General features: G+C 27.8%; 1 protein-coding gene and 2 pseudogenes across 2 annotated transcripts in view; 2 read left to right on the forward strand and 1 right to left on the reverse strand.

The window, feature by feature from the left end:
• LOC145186754 (recombining binding protein suppressor of hairless-like) overlaps positions 1-25,325 on the forward strand; it is a 27,943-nt gene extending 2,618 nt beyond the window's left edge. For both annotated transcript variants that reach the window (XM_090075714.1, XM_090075713.1), the window contains exons 3-14: positions 6,017-6,092; positions 17,394-17,519; positions 17,845-18,001; positions 18,388-18,522; positions 18,886-18,934; positions 19,305-19,442; positions 20,963-21,075; positions 21,226-21,366; positions 21,904-21,976; positions 22,643-22,725; positions 22,826-22,929; positions 24,750-25,325. In XM_090075714.1, coding sequence (XP_089931840.1) covers positions 6,017-6,092; positions 17,394-17,519; positions 17,845-18,001; positions 18,388-18,522; positions 18,886-18,934; positions 19,305-19,442; positions 20,963-21,075; positions 21,226-21,366; positions 21,904-21,976; positions 22,643-22,725; positions 22,826-22,929; positions 24,750-24,975 — 1,421 coding nt within the window. In that variant the 3' untranslated portion in view covers positions 24,976-25,325. The remainder of the gene's footprint in view (positions 1-6,016; positions 6,093-17,393; positions 17,520-17,844; positions 18,002-18,387; positions 18,523-18,885; positions 18,935-19,304; positions 19,443-20,962; positions 21,076-21,225; positions 21,367-21,903; positions 21,977-22,642; positions 22,726-22,825; positions 22,930-24,749) is intronic.
• On the reverse strand, positions 7,156-9,554 carry LOC145188278 (uncharacterized; annotated as a pseudogene).
• Positions 10,545-13,183, forward strand: LOC149876092 (uncharacterized; annotated as a pseudogene).
• Positions 25,326-25,549: the final 224 nt, after the last annotated feature.

The following is a 25,549-nucleotide window of genomic DNA, read 5'->3' on the forward strand; positions in this document are numbered from 1 at the left end:
ATTGACTAAAAGTTGACTAGTCAAAGTTCGAAATTAGTTACTTTGAAAAATCGAATAGTTGATTTAACACTTTCGCTGCCGAGCTATTTTAAACTATGCGTTATTTCTTTGCCAAGCCATAATGTCTACAATCATTAATTTTTGCTGAGGCTGTTTTATGTGATTTCATTCTCATTGCCAAGGCTAGATATCAACATTTCAATAAAAAGAATATTTTTAATCTGAAATAGTTCTATAGTATTTTTTATTCTGAATATAACTGACAAAAAAAAAAGCACTACGAGTATACTCATAGTTTGGTAATGTTGAAGAAATTTTTTTCTCCAGTGCCAAAGTACTCTTAACACCATAATGAGTGTAACTTATTGCGGTGGCTACATCTTTTTAAGATGTAATTAAGAACTTGAAAGTTGTAATTAAGAAATGTAAGATATAATTGAGAAATACAACATGTAATTTAAAAGTCGCAATATGTAATTAGGAAACACAACATGTAATTAAGAAATTTAAAATGTAACTGAGAAACCCAACATGTAAATAAGAAATCGCAATATGTAATTTGAAACATATATTATAAGCTTTTCTCAATTACAACTTTCCTCTTCTCAGTTACATCTTGTTTCTTAATTACAACTTTCATCTACTAAATTACATCTTTCGTTTCTTAATTACATCTTCCATGTTCTAAATTACATATTGTGACTTTTAAATTATATTTTGTATTTCTCAATTACATCTTATGTTTCTTAACTACAACTTTCAAGTTCTCACTTACATCTTGAAAAGGTGTAGTAATGTAGCTTATTTTATGCATTATTATTATAAATAGTGTTTCAATTTTTTTGCACATGCACATTGGCAGTTATCATGAGTAAACAAGGTAATTTATATTTTGTTTTCTTAATTCTAAATTGTTGTGTTTTTTAGACTAGAAGCTAAAATATATTTGATAACTACATTATACTGTATGTTATTAAAAATGTGAAAAAAAATTTGAAGTACACAATAAGATATTTTTTAATACATTAAAAAACATTTTTGTGTGCACTTTGAATTTTTTACACAGTATACTAATTAATGTGTTTTATAGATGAGTAATTTCTTTTTTACAAATAGATAATTTATAAATTTATCTATCTCCAATTAGCTCAACACAGATATTCCACAATTGGAACAGCACTTATGATTATGGAAGATTGTGAGGATAGTGAAGATGATGATATTGAAGATTCGGATTCATTTTTCGCTTATACTACTACGTCTTCGAGCTTGACATATTCTCGTAGTTGGCAAATAAATAACGCCAACTCACTACGAGTATACTTGTAGTTGGCAAATTAATGATGCCAACTTACTACGAGTATACTCGTAGTTGGCAGCGAAAGTGTTAATCAACTATGGGTTTCTTACTAATCGACTAAAAGTTGATTTAATCGGATAATCATCCTGACACCCTTATTTCTATTTTTTCATTTGATTTAATTTTATCAACCTTTAATATGGTTATGATGCTGACCAATTAGTGAAGAGATATCTTTATTAGTAGTTTATCTTTTAAAGATAAATTATTTAGAAAGATTGAGCCATGCGTAAGAATATCATTCAAAGCGGTTTTTTAATTCAACTAAAATATTTAGACATGGAACCTTATTTGCTGTATAAAATAAAATTAACTCTTAGCTTACTGGATGTAACACCACTTCTTTACTGTTTCCTTTTCCTCATTATAATAACCAGTTGATGCTTTTTAAAAGAAAATGTTAAGTAATGTGTTATAGTGCTTAGTTAAGGATGTGAAAAAGTTTTATAAATCTGCCACCCCAAAAAAGGTATAGTTGCCCCATCTGCACCCACCTATCTACACTACTGTTTTTTTATTAGTTAATGTCTTTTATTAATATTTTGCTTTATTGTTGTGAAAAATGATATAAAATACCCATCTGTGTTTTTTTCTTTACTTAGTGATTTTAATTTCTGTTTTTGTTTGTTTATTCGATTTTAATTCATCTAAGTGATTAGATAAATTAAATTTGAACAAAGAAAATGGTCTAGATAAAACAACAGCATGTGTTATTATAACAGTATTACATACCACCTAGTTTTTTTGTTTACTCTCTTAAAGTTCTATTTGTTTGATTGCATCTAAAAAATAAACTGTTAAGCAACATTAAAGTATATAATTATAATTTTTTATTCAAATAATTCAACTAAATCGACTTTTAATAGACTTATTCAATTTTAAAATTTTATAGGTCGATTTTGGTTGACTTTGAAAAATGACAGAATGACAGAATCTTGTAGTCCCCACTATTTAAAACATTTATATTCAGTGCAATTCCTTCAAACTTTAATACTACCTTGGCTATATTGTAGGTAGGTAGGTTCAACTTCTAAAGAAATCCAGCTAAACCTAACTGGATAATCTGATGCTGTGTTATTCTTGCCAACAATCTTTGAACAAATTTTTTTGTAAGCACAAATAAATTTTTTTTCTAAATGAATCTTAAAACATTCTATACTAAACACAAACAGCTTTGATGAGTTTATCAGGTATTAATACTAAAATTATTTTAGATTTGGATACCTCATATGCAGAATTTTCTTTGTCCGAAATGGAATTATCATGTTCATTCACAATATCAAAACAAGTTTTAACATCTTAAAATTTTAATTCATCTTAAAACTTACTTAGTCCATCCTAAGCTCTGTCAAATGTTTAACTCTTACAAATCTTTGCTGCTTCTGCCAGAAATTAAATTCAAATCTTCATCTTGTTGTACAATCATAATCATATTCCTTTTAGATCTTTCAGGTCTTCATAAAAGGCTGCATCTTCTCTTTTCAGCTCTTCTATTATTCTCTGATCTTTCATTGACATGTCAATTAGTTAAGGAACAGATATGTCAAAAAAGGTATAACTCTCCATCTAGAATTCTACTTGCTTCTGAATCCAATTCGCTTTGCTGGAACTCCAAATTAATTTATTCAATCTTTTCATTTTATTATATTTCTTTGTGAGTCTAAGGATACCCTGCTTTATGCACTTAAAACTTGTAAGGCATAATATATATATATATATATATATATATATATATATATATATATATATATATATATATATATATATATATATATATATGTTCTAATTTTAATTCTTATCTGTAATATGCTGTTTACCTTTACCTATTATCTCATGGTTTTTGTTTGCATGTTGGAAGAGATTTAACTTAGAAATCATCCTAAAAGACTTTCATAGGATTTTTTAGTTTTTCACACGACCAAAGTTTTAATGGTTAAATAGAAAGAACTTTTTATTGAATTGCAAGACTCATTTTCTTAACTATAATAGACAATTTAAAGTTGTGAAGTTTTTTTGTGTTGTAAATTTATTTTTTAAGGAGTTTATTTTGTATTTTTATACATAAATTTTTTTCATTTCCATCTAAGTTAAGTGTTTAACTAAAAGTTATAAACATAGCAACATGATTATCTTGGATTTAGGTGTTGTGGTTTACATACCATTCTTATTTTAATATTCTTATTTCAAAAAAATTTTTTATTTCTGTATTATAATCTTCTTAAATGAATATTATAACTTAAAGGATGTTTTTTTTTAAATTTTGTAAATATCCCCTGATGTAAAGCAAAAGCAAATATAAAGTTTTTATTGTTATATATCTTGATAAAATAACAATGTTAAAAAAAAAGTCCTATCATAAGAGAAACCAATTTCATTTAGATATTAATAAGTTTTTAAAATAATATTTCAATAGATGTTTCATTAACTTCAATGATATATTAAGAACAAATCAAGATCAAATGCATCCATATCTATTGCCATGTTGTTAGTATACACTTTCTATGTGTCTCACTCACTAAATTTATGAAAGTTGAATATAACATTCATCAGTCATATTAAAATGTGCAATAGTCAGAGTCAAATATGTTTAACAGACTTAAATAACATAAATTTGGATAAAACAGTGTTTTGTTGTTTAAGAAAAGAACAATTAAAACTTTTATTTTTTGAATAATTAAAACTTTTATTTACTCTTAACTTTTTGAAAAAAATTTTGAAGTTTTGAACAATAAACCATTAAAATTTTTTATTCTGAAAAAAAATCTTATAATTTCTTATAACATGATTTAATATTCAAATAGTTTTTATATTTCACCAAATTATTTTATTTTATCTATTTTTGATTAAGAAATTTTAAAAAATTAAGAAAATAAAAAACGAAATAAAATTTTTTTTTATCATTTTAAAGTTACTTTATTTTAAGTTTAAAAAAAAAATTAATGATTCAAAAAATGTTTGAAATAAAAAGTTTGGGCCAGCAGATTTTCTTTGTTAAAAATGTTGATGAGAATAAAATGCTGATGGTAAATGGTATTGATGATGACAATAATAATGCTGAATGCTGTGATAAAATGGCTATTTTTTTTGGATTTCATTATTAGTTCTATTTATTTTAAAAGAACACAAGGATGGAATCAGCTTTTGGCCATCAGTATTTGCTGACTTTATTTGCTGACTTTATTTGCTGACCATACATCTACTATCAACTATCTCCGAATTTCATTTAGAGATTTTTTTTCAATCATTTTCTTTTATAAACTACCTTTTTTAAAATCTACAAATGATTAAGAGAAACCAATAATAAAATTCGGATTTGCAAATTAAATACATTATTACTAGAATATGTATCAATGCTAAATATCTGTTTTCTCTGGCCTATTATATTATCTCTTTCTCTTTGTATTGTGCTACTATTATATTATCTCTTCCTCTTTCTATTGTGCTACTATTATATTATCTCTTTTTCTTTCTATTGTGTTACTATTTTCTAATCTCTTACATAGAAGTAAGGGATTAGAGAATAGTAGCACAATAGAAAGAGAAAGAGATAATATAATGGGCCAGAGAAACAGATTTTTAGCATTCTGTTAACTATTTTTGTTAAATGTGTTTAAGAAATTGGTTAAGATGAGTTTCTCAACTATTTTTGAACTGTACTTAGGAAAACCATAGATATGTAGGAAAGCTGCATTCGTTCTCACAGGAGCAGCACAAACCTTCAGGAGAGCAAGTGGCAAAATCAGCATTTTAACCAATACAGTAGGGGAATCTTAGAGACCAGAATTCTGGGGTTGCTTTTTGCTTAATTGTATCTAACACAACAGTGCTTCTTTTTAAGTTAAAAAGAAGCTGCAAAAAAGAAGCGATTTTTTTTGGGTTAGCATGCAGTTATTATGTAATTGGGTGACTTGTAAAAATGTGTTCATGGAATTGTTTGTATGATGTCCAAACAAGTACTTTTATATTTAGTGCAAGCATTTTTGGAATATCAAATAAGATTATTTTTGCAACAAATACACTAATTGATTTTCTTAGAGAAAACTGTCATTGGCAGTTGATAATTCCTTTCTGTCTGAATACATATCTGATTATAACATTACTAAATTTGAAAAAGTAATCAAGAACAGTGATGAGAGGGTTTGTATTTTTGCTGCTGTATTCAATTTCTCACAGACTTAACAAGACATGTTTGACATGCTTCTTGATAATAAAAGCTGTCAGTATTAGACCAACTGTAATTGTAAACAGTGAAATTTTTTTAAAAAAAGTATTGAGTATAATTTAATTATAAATTAATATAACTGCAGATCTGTTTATACTAAAAAATTTATAATTACAAATAAATGATTTGATCTCATTCTAACATGATCAAATTCGACTTAAAAGTTAACTAAATGTGAAAATTTGCTAAAGGGGTGCTAAAATGCATGCTAATGCAATTTTTTTTGTAGTTTTTGTTTGAGATTGAAATGAAAACACAAAAAAACATTGCAGTCATTTTAAATAGAAATTTTTTATTTGTAATTCAGTTTATTTGTAATTTAGTTTAAAGAGAAAGAGAGAAGATTTAGATCTTAGTGAAATAATAGTAATGATAAGAAACATGCTGCTGGATACACAATTGATTGAATATCTTTACATGTATTCATTTTTCAGGTGCAGAGTCATCATACATTCACCACAGTATACAATCAGAAAACTGTAACTATCAATCAGTTGATCAAATAAACCAGTAAAAACAAATTTCTTTTTATGTTATTTGAACAACTATTATATTGTAAAGTTTATAATAAATTTAGATTTAAATAGGAAGTTGTTTATCTTTTTATTTTCAGTTCTTGCACTTCTTTAATGATTCCTACACTATGCCTTAGAATTGTATGCATACATTTTGTTTTATGAATATATTTGTGGGTTAGTTAAGTTATTACAAGTTATGCAATTCAGCTTGGATTTCTCATTATAATTAAGTACTGTGTGCAGCTTGTACAATAGAGTGGTTTACAGTACTAAACTAAGGATACATAATATATATATATATATACATATATATATATATATATATATATATATATATATATATATATATATATATATATATATATATATATATATATATATATATATATATATATATATATATATATATATATAATTTTAATTGGGCTACCTTCTAATTTGATATGGTTTGTGGTCAGGAAAATAAGTTCAAAATTGCAAGCTTACACCCCATTCACACCAAAAATAAAACTTGATTTAATTGTGGTTATTTAAACAAGTAATGAATTTGCAGGGTTATTTTATTAAAAAAACTTTTGTTTGGAAGCTGAGAGGTTTTATAAATCTCCATGAAAAAATAGATGTAATGAAAAGTTGAGAATAGTAATAATAGTAGTGATACTGATACTAATAAAACTGATAATATTAATAACGTGTCACATGATAGAGCCGAAAATATTTATCCTCGAAAATATCACCGAAATATTTCATAACCGAACAACTTAGAACCGAAAAGTAGGCGTACTATGATTCAACCGAATCCTAAATTTCAATTTAGAACCAAATATGAGAAATTTATTACACATTTGAAACCAATTGGTGGTATTGGTTAAATTAATGCATTGATGGTATTGGTTAAATTAATGCAAAGTTGAAGGAATTCCTTCATTATTTTATCTGAAGGTTGCATATTAAAATCACCAATTAGAATATAATATATATGTATATATATGATCTGTATATAATTTACAATAGTAATTAATCAAACAGTTCCTCCAACTAAGACACAAAAACATTTAAAAAGTTGAACGACAAATTGGACATCTTTTGTTTCTGTCATTTGCAAGGATATCTGAACACTGAAGACAAATACAAGTGTCTACATGGCAGAACAACAACTTCTAAAGGAAGTGCAAGGCATATCTTGCACAATGTCTCAGCAGGCCTGGTCTCTTGTTGATAATCCTGAACATTCTCTTGTGGATTTTCGTCCTAAAATAAATTTCAAAAATGAAATTAGATAAAAACTTTCTAATGGTACCTTACAATATAAAAATTATACTACAGCAAATTTTATGTTTTCGGACGAAAACATAAAATTTGCTGTAGTATAATAATAATGTTGTCTAATCACAATATCCGAGGTATTAAAATATTTAACTGAAACGTTTACTACACCAAATTATTTCATTTTCAGAATTACTTTATAATGTGCATGAGTTTTGACAATTTATTTTACCTGCTCTTGTTCTGTATCTCCCATTGATGTAAGTTTGATGTCATTAAAGAAGAAAGCTGAAGCCTTAAGAAACTTTGTTGGAGTCCACTCTCCTGTGGAAAGTTTTTCTTCATAACTTTGTAATCGTTCAAAAGATCGAACTCTCTCTCTTCTTTGTCCTCTTCGAGATTGATGACCATTTTGTGATTGGTTGAGTTCCAGTTCTGCATTTAGGATTATCTAAAAATTTATTAAAAAAATCTTTTGATGCATTTTTATTATAAGAAATTCAAACAAACAGAGATTGAAAGTGCAAATGCAATAAAGATTACATATATATCATCAAAATGTTATTAAGGGCAGATATGAGCAAATTGTCACAAATAAATCATCATAATCACACTTTCAAGCTGTTTCAAAATATGAGCAAATGGTTTGATTTGTAAAATATTTGTTAGCACAAATTTAAATAGTGCAATTGTGAAATTATGATAGCTAATTTATATGTTGATTTGGACCTATCAGAAGAGATCCTAATACCTTAATGGATTACAAATTAAATCTAGTTACTTTGTTATGAGTTTAATCAATGGAATTTAGCCTGTACAATATTCATTCAAATATGGCAATTCCTGATGATATATATCATCTAGAAACCTCCAGAAGCTAGGGTGAGCAGTCATGCATCTATTCATTTTTGAATGCAGTGCTTCTGAGACATTGTTGGTTCTGAATTGAAGTCCATGCACAGAAAAAAAAGCAAGGGGTTTGTGTTGTCATCCAATACTTCTCAAAGTAATACAAAAACATTCTCATTTTTTCACGAGTTTCAATTTTAGCGAATTGACTCATCTCTGTTTTGAGTAAATCTACTTCTGCTCTGATGAGAACACTAGGCAAGAGGCACATGGCAACGAATTTCTGGCCCCACCTTCTAATTGCAAGGTTGTTGACCAGGGTTGTTGATTCAGATTGAAGACCAACGGCTTTGATTTTTCTCAAAATTGCCTGGCCATAATGGAACCGGCAACCAGTCAATCTTATTTCAGGGAAGACGACCTTCAAGGCACTGCCTATTGCTGCTTCATAGTCAGCCATAGAAATTCGTGGTTGAAAGTCACTTGAAAGTTTCTTAATTTTTCTAAATATGGCGATGTAAATACCTTCTTTTCTCCCAGTCATAAGTACATGAAATACCGGAATGACAATGTCACAATGCACAATGGAGATATTTAGTAGTTGATCTCCTTTAAAGATGCTAGGAACAACACGAAGTGTTGCATCAATAAAAATAATTGTAGAGCCTGAAAAAAACGAAAAAATTTATAAGAGTACTGAAAAATATTACAAAAACAGAATACTCTGAGCAAGCTAAGGTTAAAAGATGTTGAATGAATTTCTAAAAAAGTTTCACAAAAAGTCATCAGTTTTGAGCTAAATTACTGTGCTACCTGAGAGTATTTGTAGTAGTGCTGATGAACAAAACAGTATGGCCAACTGGTCTTCAAATGTGACGATTCCCTTCAGAATGTTGGTAAATGGATTTGATTCAGATATTGCCAATACTGCTTCTTCTAGGCTGTTGGGATTTGCATTATACTGAGTTTTACTTGCACCACGAAGTATCTGTTCACATTTTAAGTAGGATAAAGAACTTTTAACATTTTCAGGACAGTCTTGAATAATTTCCATGTAAATCTGGCGTAATGGAATTTGTGTAGTTGCAGCTTTCAGTCTCATTTTTTCCAGCGCTTCCAAATGGCTAAAATCTTCTGTTTTGGAATCACAAGAGTGGCCTCGTATTGTCTCAAGTAAATCACTTCCTTCGCGTATTTTTGCAGTTCCAACACACAGTTGATAGTTTTTGCATTTTAAATAAATGTAACCGTTGTGATTCTTGCTTTTTACATAGCAATTATTCCCAGCTATGTAGAGGAATGAATTTCTTCTTTCACCTTCAACTTTTTGATATTCCATTCTGTTGTTATTATTCCACCAACTACGAGATATTTTTGAAAATAAACAAAGTTATTTTTCAATTTGTTATGTTAGACTGTATTTCAAACAGCAAGCGCTTTAAACTTATATTATAAAAGTATAAAAGTATAAAACTTATAAAATTTATAAACGCTAAAATAATTCGGTGCTAGAACTTTCGATTGTAAACCTTTTCAATGAGTTTCGGTTCTAAAATCATTAATGACTTTCGATCAAAATTTTTTCGGTTCTAAAAACATTAATGACTTTCGATGGAAAATTCGATTGAAGTTTTTTCGTTTCTTAATACATTTATGACATTTTGATCAAAAATTCGATTGAAATTATTTCGGTTCTAATTTTTTTCGTGAATATTTTCGGTTGTGTAATAAATTTCTCATATTCGGTTCTAAATTGAAATTTAGGATTCGGTTGAATCATAGGACGCCACTAATAATACTAATAATGATGATAATAATGATGATGATGATGATGATGATGGTGATGATAATGATGATGATGATGATGATGATGATGATGATGATGATGATGATGATGATGATGATGATGATGATGATGATGATGATGATGATGATGATGCTGGTGATGATGATGATGCTGGTGATGATGATGATGATGATGATGATGATGATGATGATGATGATGATGATGATGATGATGATGATGATGATGATGATGATGATGATGATGATGATGATGATGATGATGATGATGATGATGATGATGATGATGATGATGATGATGATGATGATGATGATGATGATGATGATGATGATGATGATGATGGTGATGATGGTGATGATGATGATGATGATGATGATGATGATGATGATGATGATGATGATGATGATGATGATGATGATGATGATGATGATGATGATGATGATGATGATGGTGATGGTGATGATTATGTATATATATATATATATATATATATATATATATATATATATATATATATATATATATATGAAGACCTCAGTGGAAAAACCAGCGATGTCACATTTTTAAAATTTTTGAGAAACTATTATTTTTCAAGCAAGCATATCTTATTTCATCTTTTATTTTAATTACCAAGTGAAAAAACTAGTCCACTCATTAAAAAAGAGGATAAAATTAAACATGATCAAATGGAACAATCGGTGATGTCAAGGGTTACATTTGGAATAACCTGCGTTGTCCGAAGTTTTTATAGTTTACGAAACAACGTGATTCCTTAATACCTCAAGTATTGGTTGAAAAAAAAGCCGCGGAAAAAAGTAAACAAAAAACAAAATGGCTTGTAATGATAGTCCGGTGGTTACAGAAAAATCAAGAAAAAGAAAGATTAATATTAATTTTAAAAATAGAAAAAAAATACACAATTTATCGAGCCATATTATTGGGGCAGACTGTAATTGTATTCGACTTGCATGTTTTAAAAATATTAGTAGTGAGGAAAGGAACGAACTTATTAAGAACTTTAATGAATATTCATCTTAAAATAGTCAGGACGTGTACTTATCCACACTAATAAAAATCCAAAACATTGACAGAAGAAGACCACGACAGAATGCAGATAAAACTTACTTACACAATTTTTCATATTCTTATTGTGTAAGGGTGCAAAGAGCACAATCAGCTATCGAAGTTCCAATCTGCATTAAATCTATGATGTCTTTTTTCGGAATTACAAAAGCTAAGATCGAATCAATAAGGAAATCAGTTGCTACAACTGGTTAGTAAATAGTTAAAGAAGTTATTTATAATATTTTAAGTTATGAACTAAACTATTTATGTGTGTGTGTGTGTGTGTGTGTGTGTGTGTGTGTGTGTGTGTGTGTGTGTGTGTGTGTATATGAATATTATGTCATTTTGTTCTTTTAGGTCGCCCTCCAATCGATGGTAGAGGCAAGCATAAAAATTGGCCACACAAAATAACCGAAAGTGACAGTGAAGCTATCCAAAAACATATATCTTCTTTCAGAGGAAGGTCATCTCATTATGCTATTGGAAAAACTAAAAAAATTTACTTATCTGAAGATCTAAATGTCTCTAAAATGTTTGAACTATTCAAACATGCTTACCCAACTGTTAAATTAGGATACGAAACATACAGAGTAGTTTTTAACAATAAATTTAATATTGGGTTTGGCTTTCCACAAAAAGACACTTGTTTAGCTTGTGATGAGTTCATTGTAAATATAAAACACACTGACCAAGAGCTTTTAAATGCAGTTGGTCAAGATATTATCAAACTTAATAAAAAAAGAAAAAAGATCTTGAAACAGGGCATGATTTTCACACAAAAAAAGCTGCTGTATTTTATAACAGAAAGTCAAATGCAAAAAAACGAGCAAAAAACTCAGACATGTTTGAAGCTATTGCTTTTGATTTTCAGAAGAATTTACCCTTGCCTAATAAATCAACTAACAATGTGTATTACCCAAGACAGCTTAAATTTTTTCATTTAATATACACATCCTATCCAGTGATGAAGTATTTCTTTATACATACGATGAAACAACAGGAAAAAAGGGAGCTGATGATGTTTGCTCTATGCTTTATCATTTTATCATTAATCATCTTTCTGACACAGTCCTTAAATTACATTTTTTTTGCGATGGATGTGCAGGACAAAACAAAAATTACACTGTGTTTCGTTTTTTGCATTGGATGGTTCACTTTCAAAAACGTTTTAAATGTATTAAAGTGTCATTTCCTATACGAGGTCATTCCTATATGGAATGCGATCATGACATGGCAAATGTAAATATAAAGGCTAATGTTGAAATTCCTGAGGATTGGCGTCAGGTTCTTAAGAATTGCAGAAAAAAACCTTCACCTTTTAATGTTGTAAATTTTTTCAATGTAAATTTTTTCAGATTTTCTGATTACTTGAAACAATATTATAAGTGTGCATGTCTGATAAAAACTCGACCAGTCAGAGAACTTGTCATTCAAGATATACACCCTGCACTGCGTCTCTTTCCTAACAACTGGAATGGCAATATTGAAAATACTGCTTTGGTAAAACGTAGACAAAATAATCAAACAGAAACTGCACTCAATCAGTTTAATATGTATTCCTCAGTTCTACCAATAAGTACTGCCAAGTATAACGACTTACAAGTTCTGAAGCGTCTATGTAAACCTGATAATCACAGTTTTTTTGATAATCTTGTTACTTCAAACACAGAAACAAAAGATTCGGCATCAGAAGATTCAGATACTGATTAGAAAAATATATTTTAATTATGGTTATGTTTCTCATTAATTTCATGCTGGTCTCATTAATTTCACGTATAGTAATGTTTCTGATAAATTTGTGTTAAAATTTATGTTTTAATTAGTTTGACTTTGTTAGATAAAAAAATCTATCGCTCCACAATAGATGTTAACAAAATGTAATAACTTCCCATAGACGTTTCAGTGGGATAACAAAAAAAAATTAGCTAAAGAAACAGCAGGGTCAACTGTCTTTTGAGGTCCCTTACATCATGAAGAGCCCATTTTTAAGATATTGTTTTGTTTTTAAACAAAAAAGAAGGGCTAAAAATAGTAATTACGCCACTTAAAAATTCCAAGGAAAAAGTCAGTGATGTCCATTTATTGATAATGAACTTTAGTTTCCGAAAAAAACATTGAAAAAATATTTATATTTTATTTTTTAAGAAATAATCTGATATAAATATAGTTAATCTATATATATATACATAAAACTAAAAAGCAGTGTATAAATTAAATTTTAAAGAACGTTTTGAACTTTTAAAATTGATTATCTCAAAATAAGAAAAATGTGACAACGCTGGTTTTTCCACTGAGGTCTTCATATATATATATATATATATATATATATATATATATATATATATATATATATATATATATATATATATATATATTCAATTGAAAAAAATCATTTATATATGTATTTTATTCATATTCTCTCTTTTTACCTCTCTTATTTCATATATGATACAATTAAGCATATATTTATGTGTATTATAAGTATGATTTGTGTTAAATAGCAACTTTTTCTTCGATATCTTTGAAAATTGATATATCTTCTTTTTGTAATTTTTCCTTTTTTTTTGTTTTTAAAAAATACTTCAAAGTAGATGTGACCAAAGTATTAAATAAAAGAATATTTACTTGAGTTTGCAAGTTTAAGTTTTATTCGGTTTCATAAAAATAAATCTGATTTATTCTGGTGTGACAAGGATATTAATTAAAAAAGCTTTAAACTGAACACTGCTTTAAAATTAAGTCTTATTAAAACTTGGTTTTGTTGGTGTGAATGGGGTATTAAATAATGTGTTTTAGTGACTGCTCAAGAGATTCAAAGTTGTAAAAAAATAGTGATAAAATAGTAAACTTTCTTATCACATAAGATTGATTGAATACAATATATTTAAGTGTGTTATACAATGTTTTATCAAAGTATTTACAAGTTGTAATCACTTTCTATTCTGCTTTAAAGTTTTTCTTTAACCAAATGATCATGAAATTTCTGTGATATTCGACAATCTGAAATATTAACTGCCGTTCAGCTTCATCAAGTGTTAACACATTATTGAAGTCTATTGCTAACTTAACAGCATGCTCAGCACAGTCTTTGGTGACTCAAGCTATTTTTAGCTTGGCAGTGAGATAGGCAAAAAAACCCATGCAGTTGGATTAAAAGTATGAAAAATTGGATCAATGTTAAGCGCAGTGAACAGATTCATTGATCTTTGAGTGATAAAATCTGACAGAGTCTTTTCCTTAAAGTGTGCAACTAATTTTGAATGAACTCTTCTGAGATCAGTTTTCATTGGTGGTATTTTTAGAACAGTAATCATAGTCTCTTTCTCACTATTTGGGACAAAGTCAGAAAATAATGCAAGTCCAATTAAATCTTTGCTCAAATACCACAAATGTCCTCTTATTTTCTTAATTGCAATGTCTGCTATCTGTTTGTCAATAGCACCATAAGACTCAAGAGTCTGGAGTAGACATAGATCATTGTATGGAGCATAAAAACTGTTTGGAGTCTAAGCCAGACTTTCACATAAATGTTAATAATGAAAAGACAGATATGACGAAGACCCTATAGTACAGATGCTGTAAGTTTGAATTGTCTATGGAACAAATAGATTTAAAGACAGTATATTCCTTTTACCATCAACCTGGCACAATGATAGGCACCTGGAGGGCTGAATTGAATTACATCATCATTTTCACCCAGTGTGATTAATGTGATTCAGATGAGCTCCAGGTAATCTTTTTGTGATTCCTAAGGAGTTCTAACATATTTTTCTTCATCTGGTTTAGCATTCAGCAACTGTAAGTTCAGATTTGATTTGATTTGATTGTCAGGAGCCTCAATTGTACTGTATTGGGTAGTGTCAATAAGCTTCCAATGTTCTTTGAACTGACTAAATATTCCAATCTGTGGACCTGAAGACTGGAAAAACTACAGCCAAAACAATTTCAAGGATATGATGCCTGCAGGCTAAAAACAGTAAATATTTGTAATATGCCTTCTAAATGATAGTAATTGCACCGGCATGAACACCAGTGTTGGAAGTAGTTGTGTCAAAACAAAGATCTACCAGCCAATCTGGATTATCTTTCCATTTTTTAAACATTTCAACAACCAAGTTTCCCATATGCTCATCAGTACTCAAAGCTAGTTTAAGAATTTTTAATAGTTTTTCAACATTTAAACCTGATATAATAATTGGCATCCTATCAGCCAGGTTTCCATATGGTCTGGTAGGATTTTACTTTCAAAATGGGCAATCAGGGGTGTATTCAGCACAAAAGTTTCTTAAATGTTTTGGGATATGGATTTTCTAATTGTTTTACGAGTTCTATATATTGAGCTTGCAGATAGTGTCTTTAATGTCAATGCCAACAGCTTTAAGGACTGGCACAACAATGTGCATAGCCTGTACTCATGTAGTTTTTGTACGATCAAGACTACCAATAAATAATGAGTTATCAATAACACTATGTGGCTTTGGTGCTAACTTTTGGTTTTGTTTAGCTAGAGTTTGAATATGGTTGTTTTCTAATATAATGGTCTTTCTAGCCTTTTGCTGGTGATACTTGCTAATTAGCAGCTCCTCATCACCAGTTTCTTCATATTCTGAATCTAAAATATGTTCAACCAACCCGATCTTAGTACCTTTTTTTTGCACTACTCTTCTTGGAAATGTCAATACACTTGTTTTTGTTAATATTCTTTAAATTCTAAATCTTCCGCACCCATTACCATTTTCCTTTTCTCTCTTTGGTCTTGTAGAAAATTAATATATTGTTGAATTTTTGTTACAACCTGCATGAGCCACATCAAACAGTTTGTTAAACTTGTTCACCAAATCAGTTTCCAATTTTAACTGTCTTTCAGTTCTGCGAGATTTTTTTTTTTGTTTTTTCCAATTTTAACATATGAGTTATACAATACTTTTAGTTTAGCAATAGCATTGGCAATAAACCAAATTTATAAAACCTCATCAATAGTATTGGAGCAGCTTTGTGAAAGATCCATTTTGTTTGTCTTTAAGTCATTAAAGAGGCGTTGTAGGACAAAACCAACTGTGGGCAAACAGGTTGAACAACTTAGTTTATCTTGAACTGGTAATTGATGAACAATTAACCACACATTAGTGTCACCTCTTGTTTTGATAACTTTCTTCTTTGACATTTTGACTTTGATTCAGTTATTGCTAAATACTATTATTTCACTAAAAATATTACATACATGTTCATATAAAAATATAAACAATCAGTCATAACTAAGAAAATTCATTGAAACTTAGATGAATTGTTTTGTTTGCCCAACAAATACCTAGATCCAATTAAAACCAACACAGTTATAAACAAAAGTAAAATGAACACTATTCAGTATGTTATTCTATCAAATTTAGTAGTTGACAAAAGCAGAAAAGTAAAGTTAATTGAGCTGTCACTAAATATTGGAATAAGGTCATGAAATTTTCAGGAGTTACTTTTTTCATCAAAATACATTATTTAAACACCTAGCAAATTAAATTTTCAGAAAATTTTTTTTTTGTCTGGTCTTTTTTGGTCTAATATATATATATATATATATATATATATATATATATATATATATATATATATATATATATATATATATATATATATATATATATATATATATATATATAGTATATGTATATGTATATGTATATTTATATATATATATACATTTACACATACACACATATATATACACATATATATGTATATATATATATATATATATATATATATATACACATGTATATATATGTATGTTTGTGTACATACACATATATACGAATCTGTGTGTTTATACATGTATATTTGTAGAGTAGAAATTTTGCTTTGCTTGCATATTTGTATTTATCAATAATTTTTCTAATTTTTCATTAACTTCATTTTTTCATATCACACTTTGTTTTGTTCTTACTAAACTCTTTGTTCTTTTTTTTGTCACAATTCCAATGACAGTAAGAAGAGGTCATGCAAATCAAATTTTTGTATTCTTTTACTCCCTGATTGTGAATCTTGTAATGCCAGTAGTATTTGTCAAAACTCATGAAAAATTTTAATTAATTTTGACATAAAAACTATTAAGATTGCAAGGTTTGTAATCAGGGAGCTATTCTTGCAACAAATATGCAACAACTTAATGAATCCTTTGACCTAATCTTGCCTATGAACGTAGCTTTTTTAAAATTGATTAAAATAACTGGTTTTACTGATCCCCAGAGCAGCAGTTCTTGATTTTTCCATTAAAGTCATAAAATTTATCTTTACATTAAAATTTTTTTTATTTTACAGAGTTGAGCAAACTTTACATAAATTAACTGCAAATAATATGAACCGATATTTAAAAGAAAGAGATCATTTTGTTGTAACTGTTTTGCATGCAAAAGTTGCTCAAAAATCATATGGCAATGAGAAAAGGTAATAAAATAGTGTAATAAACTTACTATTAATAGTTTTGCATTAATAAGTTTTCTACCTTGGAAATATTATCTCTGTGTAATAGTTGCCTTTTTAAATAAATATAGATTAAGGTTGCAAATAAATGTTTTATTTTAATTTAAACAAAGTTTTTATTAAATTTGTTGTTGTTGATGATGATGATAATTCTTCTTTCTCTTTGAAACCCATCTTTTTTTTCTTTTGAAATCCAAGGGATTTGCCAAGTGGCAACCTTTAAAAAGTTTTCAACCTTTAATCTACCTTTTTTTTTCCTGATTTTTTATCTATCTGCATTTTTTAAAAGGTTTTTTTGCCCACCACCATGTGTCTACTTAAGTGGAAAAGGTTGGCAAAAGCGTAAAGAGGAGAAAGGTGAAGGGAGTCAACTGTATCCATTCATATTTACAAATATTGGATCTCCAGATCAACCTGGTTTTCAGCAGTTTGATGTCAATGAAAAGGTTTGAATTTGTGAAAAGGTTTAAGATAATTTTTTAACAATTTTTAAAATTGTAATTTAAAGTTAAAAATTTAGTTTGATATCTATAGAAATATCAGGTTTTGATATCTGTAGAAGTAATAGGTTTCATCTTGGCAATTATTTTCCATTATAAACAAAATTTCTTAAACAAATTACACTGTTTAATTTAAGTTGTAGTTTTTCACTTAAACTCTTCAAACTATTTTATTTATTAAAAGAATTTTATTTGCTTGGAATTTTATTAATTGGTTTTATGATATACTTTAAGATCTAACATGCCTTATTAAATCTTAATTACTATGTCAACACTCTTTTTATAAATGATTTTTTAAGATATGCATATTGAGTGTCTATTTTATTTTAAAGGGGAAAATTGCATTCTGTTCTGCAAAATCTTTGTACATTTCTGATGTTGATAAACGCAAAAATTTCATGATACACTCTCAGCTTATATTCCAAGATGGAAAAAACCTGGGCATTTTTGATTCAAAACGAATTAAGGTACTTTATGGTATTTTATATTTATCAATATATTAACAAAATAATGGTATTTTATTTTTTGAACTAATTAATTGGTTCTCTGCTTTTTACCAAAGAAGGTATTCTTCATTCTTCTTTCTTTTTTTTTTTTATTATCTTTATTTGGCTACTATCTTCCCTTTCTTACATATTTTTTTATATGTATTTTTATTTTATTTTTATTTTAAAACATTTTCTTTGAACTTTCTTCTTTTAAAGTATAACTTTCTTTGTTAATTTTTTAATTTAATCTTACAATAAAAGTTGTTTAAAAGTTTTTAACAAAACCATGTTTTTACTGAAGATTTTTAAACTTTATTTTTACTAAGTTTCCTTTAATTTTAGGTCATATCAAAACCTTCAAAAAAGAAACAGTCATCCAAAAATACAGAATGTAAGTGTAAAAATTTAAATAACACCATTTCTCACTAACTTTTAAATCAATTTAGATACTTAAAAGTACTTAGTTTTTTTTTTAAATGTAAGTGTTTTTACAAATCTTAAGTTTAAAATTTAATTTAACACAAAATGTCGCAAACAAAATGATGTTTAGTATTGTAGAAAGAGTTTACTTAAACATGATAATATCGCAATAATTGAGGTTTGTCATTCATAAACATCCACAAGTGATCTTATAAGAAAGGTTTATATAAATAATTAAGGCTTGTTATTCATAAACATCCACAAGTGATCTTATAAGAAAGGTTTATATAAATGATATAAGTAAGGTTTCTGATGAATGAATTATCAGATTTTATTTGTAGTATGCATTTCTTCAAATTCAAATGTGGCTTTATTTAATCGTTTACGTTCACAAACTGTAAGCACTCGCTACCTTCATGTAGAAGATGACAACTTTATAGCCAGCAGTTTGCAGTGGGGTTATTTGTCAATTCATTTGTGTAAGTTCTATTATTAGGACTTTAAAATTTTTTGTTCTTTATATTAACTTTGTTTTTTTAAGTTTTATATACAAAAATTTGTATAATTGTTTTCAAGAAGCTCATGAGAGATTGTCTAATTACAATAAACTTGAAAAAATGTCTAGTTACAAATCTGACCAATTGCACAAAGTTAGGTATCAAATGTTATACTGGCATAGTTATCTTGGAGTTTTTTATTATGTAAACATGCTTCTGTGTTAAAACAAATAGATCAATAAAAAATGATATCTTGCAGAAGTTTGTCCTGACTGAGTTTGGAAAGCAAACAGATATTTTTTAAACAAAACATTGTAAGACTAGTTGAAACAAGCTTGTGCTTTAACATGCACATTTATTACAAAATTGTGTACAAAGAGCATAAATAGATGTAAGTCTACCCAAAGGTGAATCTTTTTCTCTTTCTAGTAATGAAATTAAAATGATATCAACCATTATTAAAGCTCTCATCCCAATAAAAGTAGCTGTTGAGGCCCTTTTTTGTCAGGATGCAGATTTGTTTACTGCCAATGTTGCTGTAACTTTTGTGTTAAAAAAACTTAAAAATGCTAACCACACAGGCTGTCCATTTGGCATTTTTTTTCTTGGTTTTTTTTTGTTATGTCATTTTTTTTGTTATTTACTTCAACATAAGTAAATAACGAAAAAATGAAGTAATTTATCTGATTCACCTGAGTCTCTGTCTGAATTTATATTTTCTCCTCTTGAACCTTTTTGTATTTCAGATGAACTCAATGCTGTAATAAATAAAATGCTGTAAAAAGAGATGAGCTCAAAAAAAAGCTGTAAAAAAAGGAAATTTGTTGAGGATACCAATTTCATGTGATACGCTGTCAGCAAAAATTTAAAAAGAAATACAATTGCTTGAAAATGGAGAAACATGAGGTGGAATTTTTAAAAAGAGCATGCGATTTTTAATGACTATTAAACCTACCAGTGTAGAGTCTGATCCTGCATTTTCTGCAGCTGGATTTTTTGCAATTAAAACTTAAAAATAATCAGGACTATTATTACATGTATATACTATATCTATAAAAACAATTAACTCTTTAATATTTGATAAATAGTTTTTATAAAGCTAATTTGAATGTGCCATTTTATAACTTTTAAAAAAATCAACATTATATGTTAATATCTTTCAAGAACCAGTATTTATAAATCCCAGGATTAATAATCCTGGCTATCAGTTTAAAACTTTTTTTTTACAATATTTTCCTTTATGTTTTTTTACTTAATAAAACTGAACTAATAAAAAAGTAATGAATTTGTTAATGACATTTCTTAGTCACAAAGAAATATTTCTCTCTTCATGCAAAAAAAAAAGTTGGATCAAATGTTGTTTTTTTTTTATTTTAAAAGAAAATACTGTTACTTTGAAAAAAAAAGAGTAATCCGTCTTAATGCACCTATATTTTTTTGAAAGTACTGTATATTATTAATTCTATTATATAAAGTTTATTAAATTAAAAGTTGCACTCTAGGTGATGATAATGAACCAGATGGAGAAGAAATTAATGTTATTGAAGGCATTGTACATTATGGGCAAACAATTAAATTAGTTTGTGTAAAAACAAATCTTGCTACCCCAATGATGGTATTTCACATTTGATTTGTTTGCTTTTTTTTAAGTTTATCACAATTTTTTGTTGTTTAAAATGTTTATTTCAATCAAAAATATTCGAATTATATAACTATTTAAGGTGCAAGTTATTAGGTCCTCATTGATAGTTTTTATTTATTGCAGATTATACGCAAAGTTGACAAACAAACTGTGTTAATTGACGCTGATGATCCTGTTTCCCAGTTACACAAAGTTGCATTTTATGTAAAGGGTACCAACCACATGTACTTGAGCATAAATCAAGAAAAAGTCATTATGTTTCAGGTTTTTTCTTTAGCTTTTTTATGAAATTGTTTTGTTACACAAGACAAGTTCTATAAATAAAATCCACTTTAAATTTTTGTAGTTTCTTGTATTGCCTTTTTTTCTTTTTCTTTTCTTTTTTTAAGTAAAAAAAAAAACAAAAAACTTGTTTATATTGCTGCCCCAGTTCAACAGTTGTAACCTCTAAAAGTTAGACATTTTTAGAAAAGGGAATTTGAAGTTAAAAAATTTAAAGATTATGCAAAAAATATGGAAAATAAGTTACTTTGATTGAATACAGTTGTTGTACTGAAAAGATCATGCCCTCATTGTTTAGAATTAAAAAAAAAAAAATCTTAAAATGAATATTTTTGAGATGTTATACTGTTGAACTGGGGCAATCAAATAGTTGTTGTTTAAACATTTTAATATAATTTTTAATTTTTGAAAAAAGAAAAAAAAAAAAAAATTACAATATTTCATTATAATTTATTTATAAAAGAAGCATCATTATTCATCTTGTTATCTAGTTTTTAATATTATGTTTATAATTGTCAGGCGTCACCTTGTTCTAAAGACTCAAGAAGAGAGTTAATATCAGATGCTGCTTCATGGACTATTATCAGTGCAGGTAAACAGTTCTATGATCATTGAGCTAAATTTGATTTTTGTTTTCTTATTTTTTAAAGTTGTATGTTCACAATCTTTAGTAAAAAGAAATGAAAGAAGTCTGCAATTGTTAATATTTTGACCTTAGATACTCTTCAGGAAGAAAACAAAAGATTTTTGTAAAAGATTTTAAAATCCTATAACAAAGTTTATTTTCAAAAGTTTAATTTACTTTTAAAATTTAACCCCCTATTTAATTTTAAAAATATCATCTAAGTGTAAATATATGTACCTTTAAGTATCTTTAAGCTTAATTAAGTTCTCATTCTCTTTCCGAAGTTCAATAGAAACTGTGTTTGTTTTTAAACTCATGCATGCATATTAGAGTAGTAATTGGACTTAGTACTCCAGACATTATTCTAGACTAGTGGATTATCAGCAATTTGGTAGGCTTTTTAACTTCAATTTTAAATGAGTACTATATACAAGCCAAAAATCAAAATTATAACAAGTTTCTTAATTTTACACGAAAACCTTTCATAAACTGCTACTTTTTTTTTTTTTGTGGATAAAATGGAATAAAAAAAAGGGAGGGAGGGGGTCGTTGAAATGCTAAAATTTTGAAAGTAACTACAAATTAGATTTATAAACATAGAAATTTAGAGTTTAAAAAGAAAATCTTTTTTAGATAAAAGTACTTACAAGTTTTGTGAAGGTGCTGGTCCTGTTCATAGCAAAATTGCTCCAGTTCCATTTGTCTCCTATTTGCATGTACGCTTCATTTTCTTGATATTCTTTTGAAAGATATTCTTATCTCATAAAGACAGAATAAATTTATAATAGATTATAAAATTCATAAAGTTATTTATAGTTAACTGGGGGTGGTGATGTTGCTAAAGTGGAAGTACACGGTGATAAATTTACGACACGCTTAAAAGTGTGGTTCGCTGACGTTGAAGCTGAAACTATGTACAGGTGCTTGTTGATTACCTTTTCTTTTTATGCTCAACAGTTTATTATTTTTCTTAAAGAATAAAATATTTATGTTAATTTTGTAAAATATTTACCACAAAATCTACTAAAAACTCTCCGACCTTTTTTTAATAAATGTAGCATTAAATGTTATTACAACATGGCTTCAACATGACTATTAATGCATATTTTTGCTTTAACATGACTGTTAATGCATATTTTTGCTTCAACATGACTGTTAATGCATATTTTTGCTTCAACATGACTATTAATGCATATTTTTGCTTCAACATGACTATTAATGCATATTGGTTCAATTCAAATAAGACCGCATATAGCGAAACAACAAGTTACATGCGTATAACATAACATTAAGTTACATTTTTTTATTTTCTTATTTGCTTCTTTAATTCTTACAAATTTCATTAGGAAAACATGGCTGCTTTTCTTACACAACAATATAAACAGTTTTAGTTAGTCGTTAAAATGTTGTACCTGTTGCCATAATTCTTAAATAAATTTTCGGAAATAATCAAACTGGATAGATCTTTCCCGAAATTAATCACGCAATACTTGCAGTGTGAAAACTTATTAACAAATAATATAAGCAAATACAAAAACATCTTGCTTTCTTAAGATAATTAGTTATGAACAATTGTAACCAAACTTATAACTGCATACTTATAAATGTGTACTTATAACTGCATAAAAGATAAAGATGTCTAGAATTAAACACAGGTGTTAGTGGAATTTTATTGCTCCGCGGAAGTTCGAATCATACGACCAATATGAAAGACTAAATTTGCCCTGTTTTCATTAAAAGATGTTTTCATTAAAAGATGTTTTCATTAAAAGATGTTTTCATTAAAAGATGTTTTCATTAAAGATGTAAAAAGACGTAAAGCTGGATCCAAGAAAATATTTTAATATTTAAGAAAAGGGGCTTCTTTCATTTTTCGAAATGCGTAAAGTGCGCCGATTTTACTTTAAGTATTAAGAAATAAAGATTAGTTTTTAAGAAATAAAGATTAGAAAATTTTAAAGAAAAGAAATGAAATTCTTGGTGTATTTTTATTTAAGACACCACAAAAAAATTGCAAGCTACTAACATTTGAAAAAAAATGTAGAAAGCTGTTAGAAGATAATATAATAAAATGATAAATGAGGTTTTAAGAATCTAACTTATTTCATATTTACTTTGGAAAACATTGAAACTTAAATATATTCACATAAAAAATGAAATTTGAGAATATTAGACATTCTCCTACAAAAAGATAAATCCGAAGGAAAAATGCTTAAAGAGTTGTTATCTCCTTCGTTCTGTACACCTGCATCCAAGCCTGGTCCTTGGCCAAAAACGAAACCAATCGATCAGTTTTTTATGTTTTTTAGCATGACCTAGTTTTTCACTGACATATATCTCCTGATTTATTTAAAACTCCAAAATCTGCTGTATCAAGAGATCTAATTACTTGGTCTAATTTCATGTACCTTAAGTTTGGTAAAATTTAGCACAACTTAACCAAGATGTCCAAATATCTGAAAGAGACATTTAGTTCATACTTGAAAATATTCCTCCTGCAGTTTAGTAATATTACTAATGTGATTCCTCTATATTTGTTTATGTTGTCCATACTTGCCTCGTTTTCATGCCACAATTACAATTGCGCAAGTGAATTTGAGACTGGTCTTATTGTGCGTCAAATTGAGTTAACATTAATTGCGTGTTTCAAATTCTTCTACATTATCTTCCTTTTTTTATACTAATGTAATATTGTTATTGTGAACCGACCAGTATAACAATTCATACAATTTCCTTATAGAAGTTTCCAAACCCTATTGTGTCTGGTTCCTGATGTTTCTTTATTTAAAGGCAGATGGAAGTATATGCAATCAGAACTTAGTGTCCCCATATCATTAGTAAGAGATGATGGCGTAATCTACCCAACGAATTGCATATTCACATTTACTCCTGAGCTATACTTTACTGACGAAGCTGGCATGCATGAAAGGATAGCTCGCTATGCTGCACCCTGCAAGTTACCTTGACTTTTGTAGATTTCCGCGCATCATGTCTAACAAAACACCATACGATTCTTTATGGTTGTGAGTTTCGCGATGGACGTAAATAGTTTCCTTACCTCACGCATTTGAAAGAAGTCGTAAGCAATGTGATCATTTAGATTTATTAACTTTTTAAAGCAAAGCAATTAAAATATTGTTAAGCGATTCGTTGAATTATGAACTTTCTAAGTTTTAGCGCTCATTACGTCATATTTACGTTAAAGCGCAGTAAAAAATGATTTTGTGATCTGTATTTATTATGTAAATGTATGTGTGTGTAAATATGTATATATGAATTCATGTATCAATTCACTGTTGTGCATTATTCTCTTTCACATTTCGTTTTCTTTTCATTTTTGTTTCTTTTTAATTTCTCATTGTTTTTTTCTTTTTTAGTAAAATTTCAAAAACCTTCCATGGTAATAAAAATAAAATTTAAATCTCGATCAACTTTAAAAGATGCTTAAAAGTAGAATAATCGATCAACTTTAAAAGATGCTTAAGTAGAATCATCGAAAGAATTTTTAACTTATAAGTAATAAATGTTTAAGCTGAAATA

This window comes from Hydra viridissima, unplaced genomic scaffold (assembly GCF_058129835.1).
Source record: "Hydra viridissima isolate aposymbiotic clone 2 unplaced genomic scaffold, HvirCarnegie_v1 scaffold_39, whole genome shotgun sequence".
Lineage (NCBI taxonomy): Eukaryota > Metazoa > Cnidaria > Hydrozoa > Anthoathecata > Hydridae > Hydra > Hydra viridissima.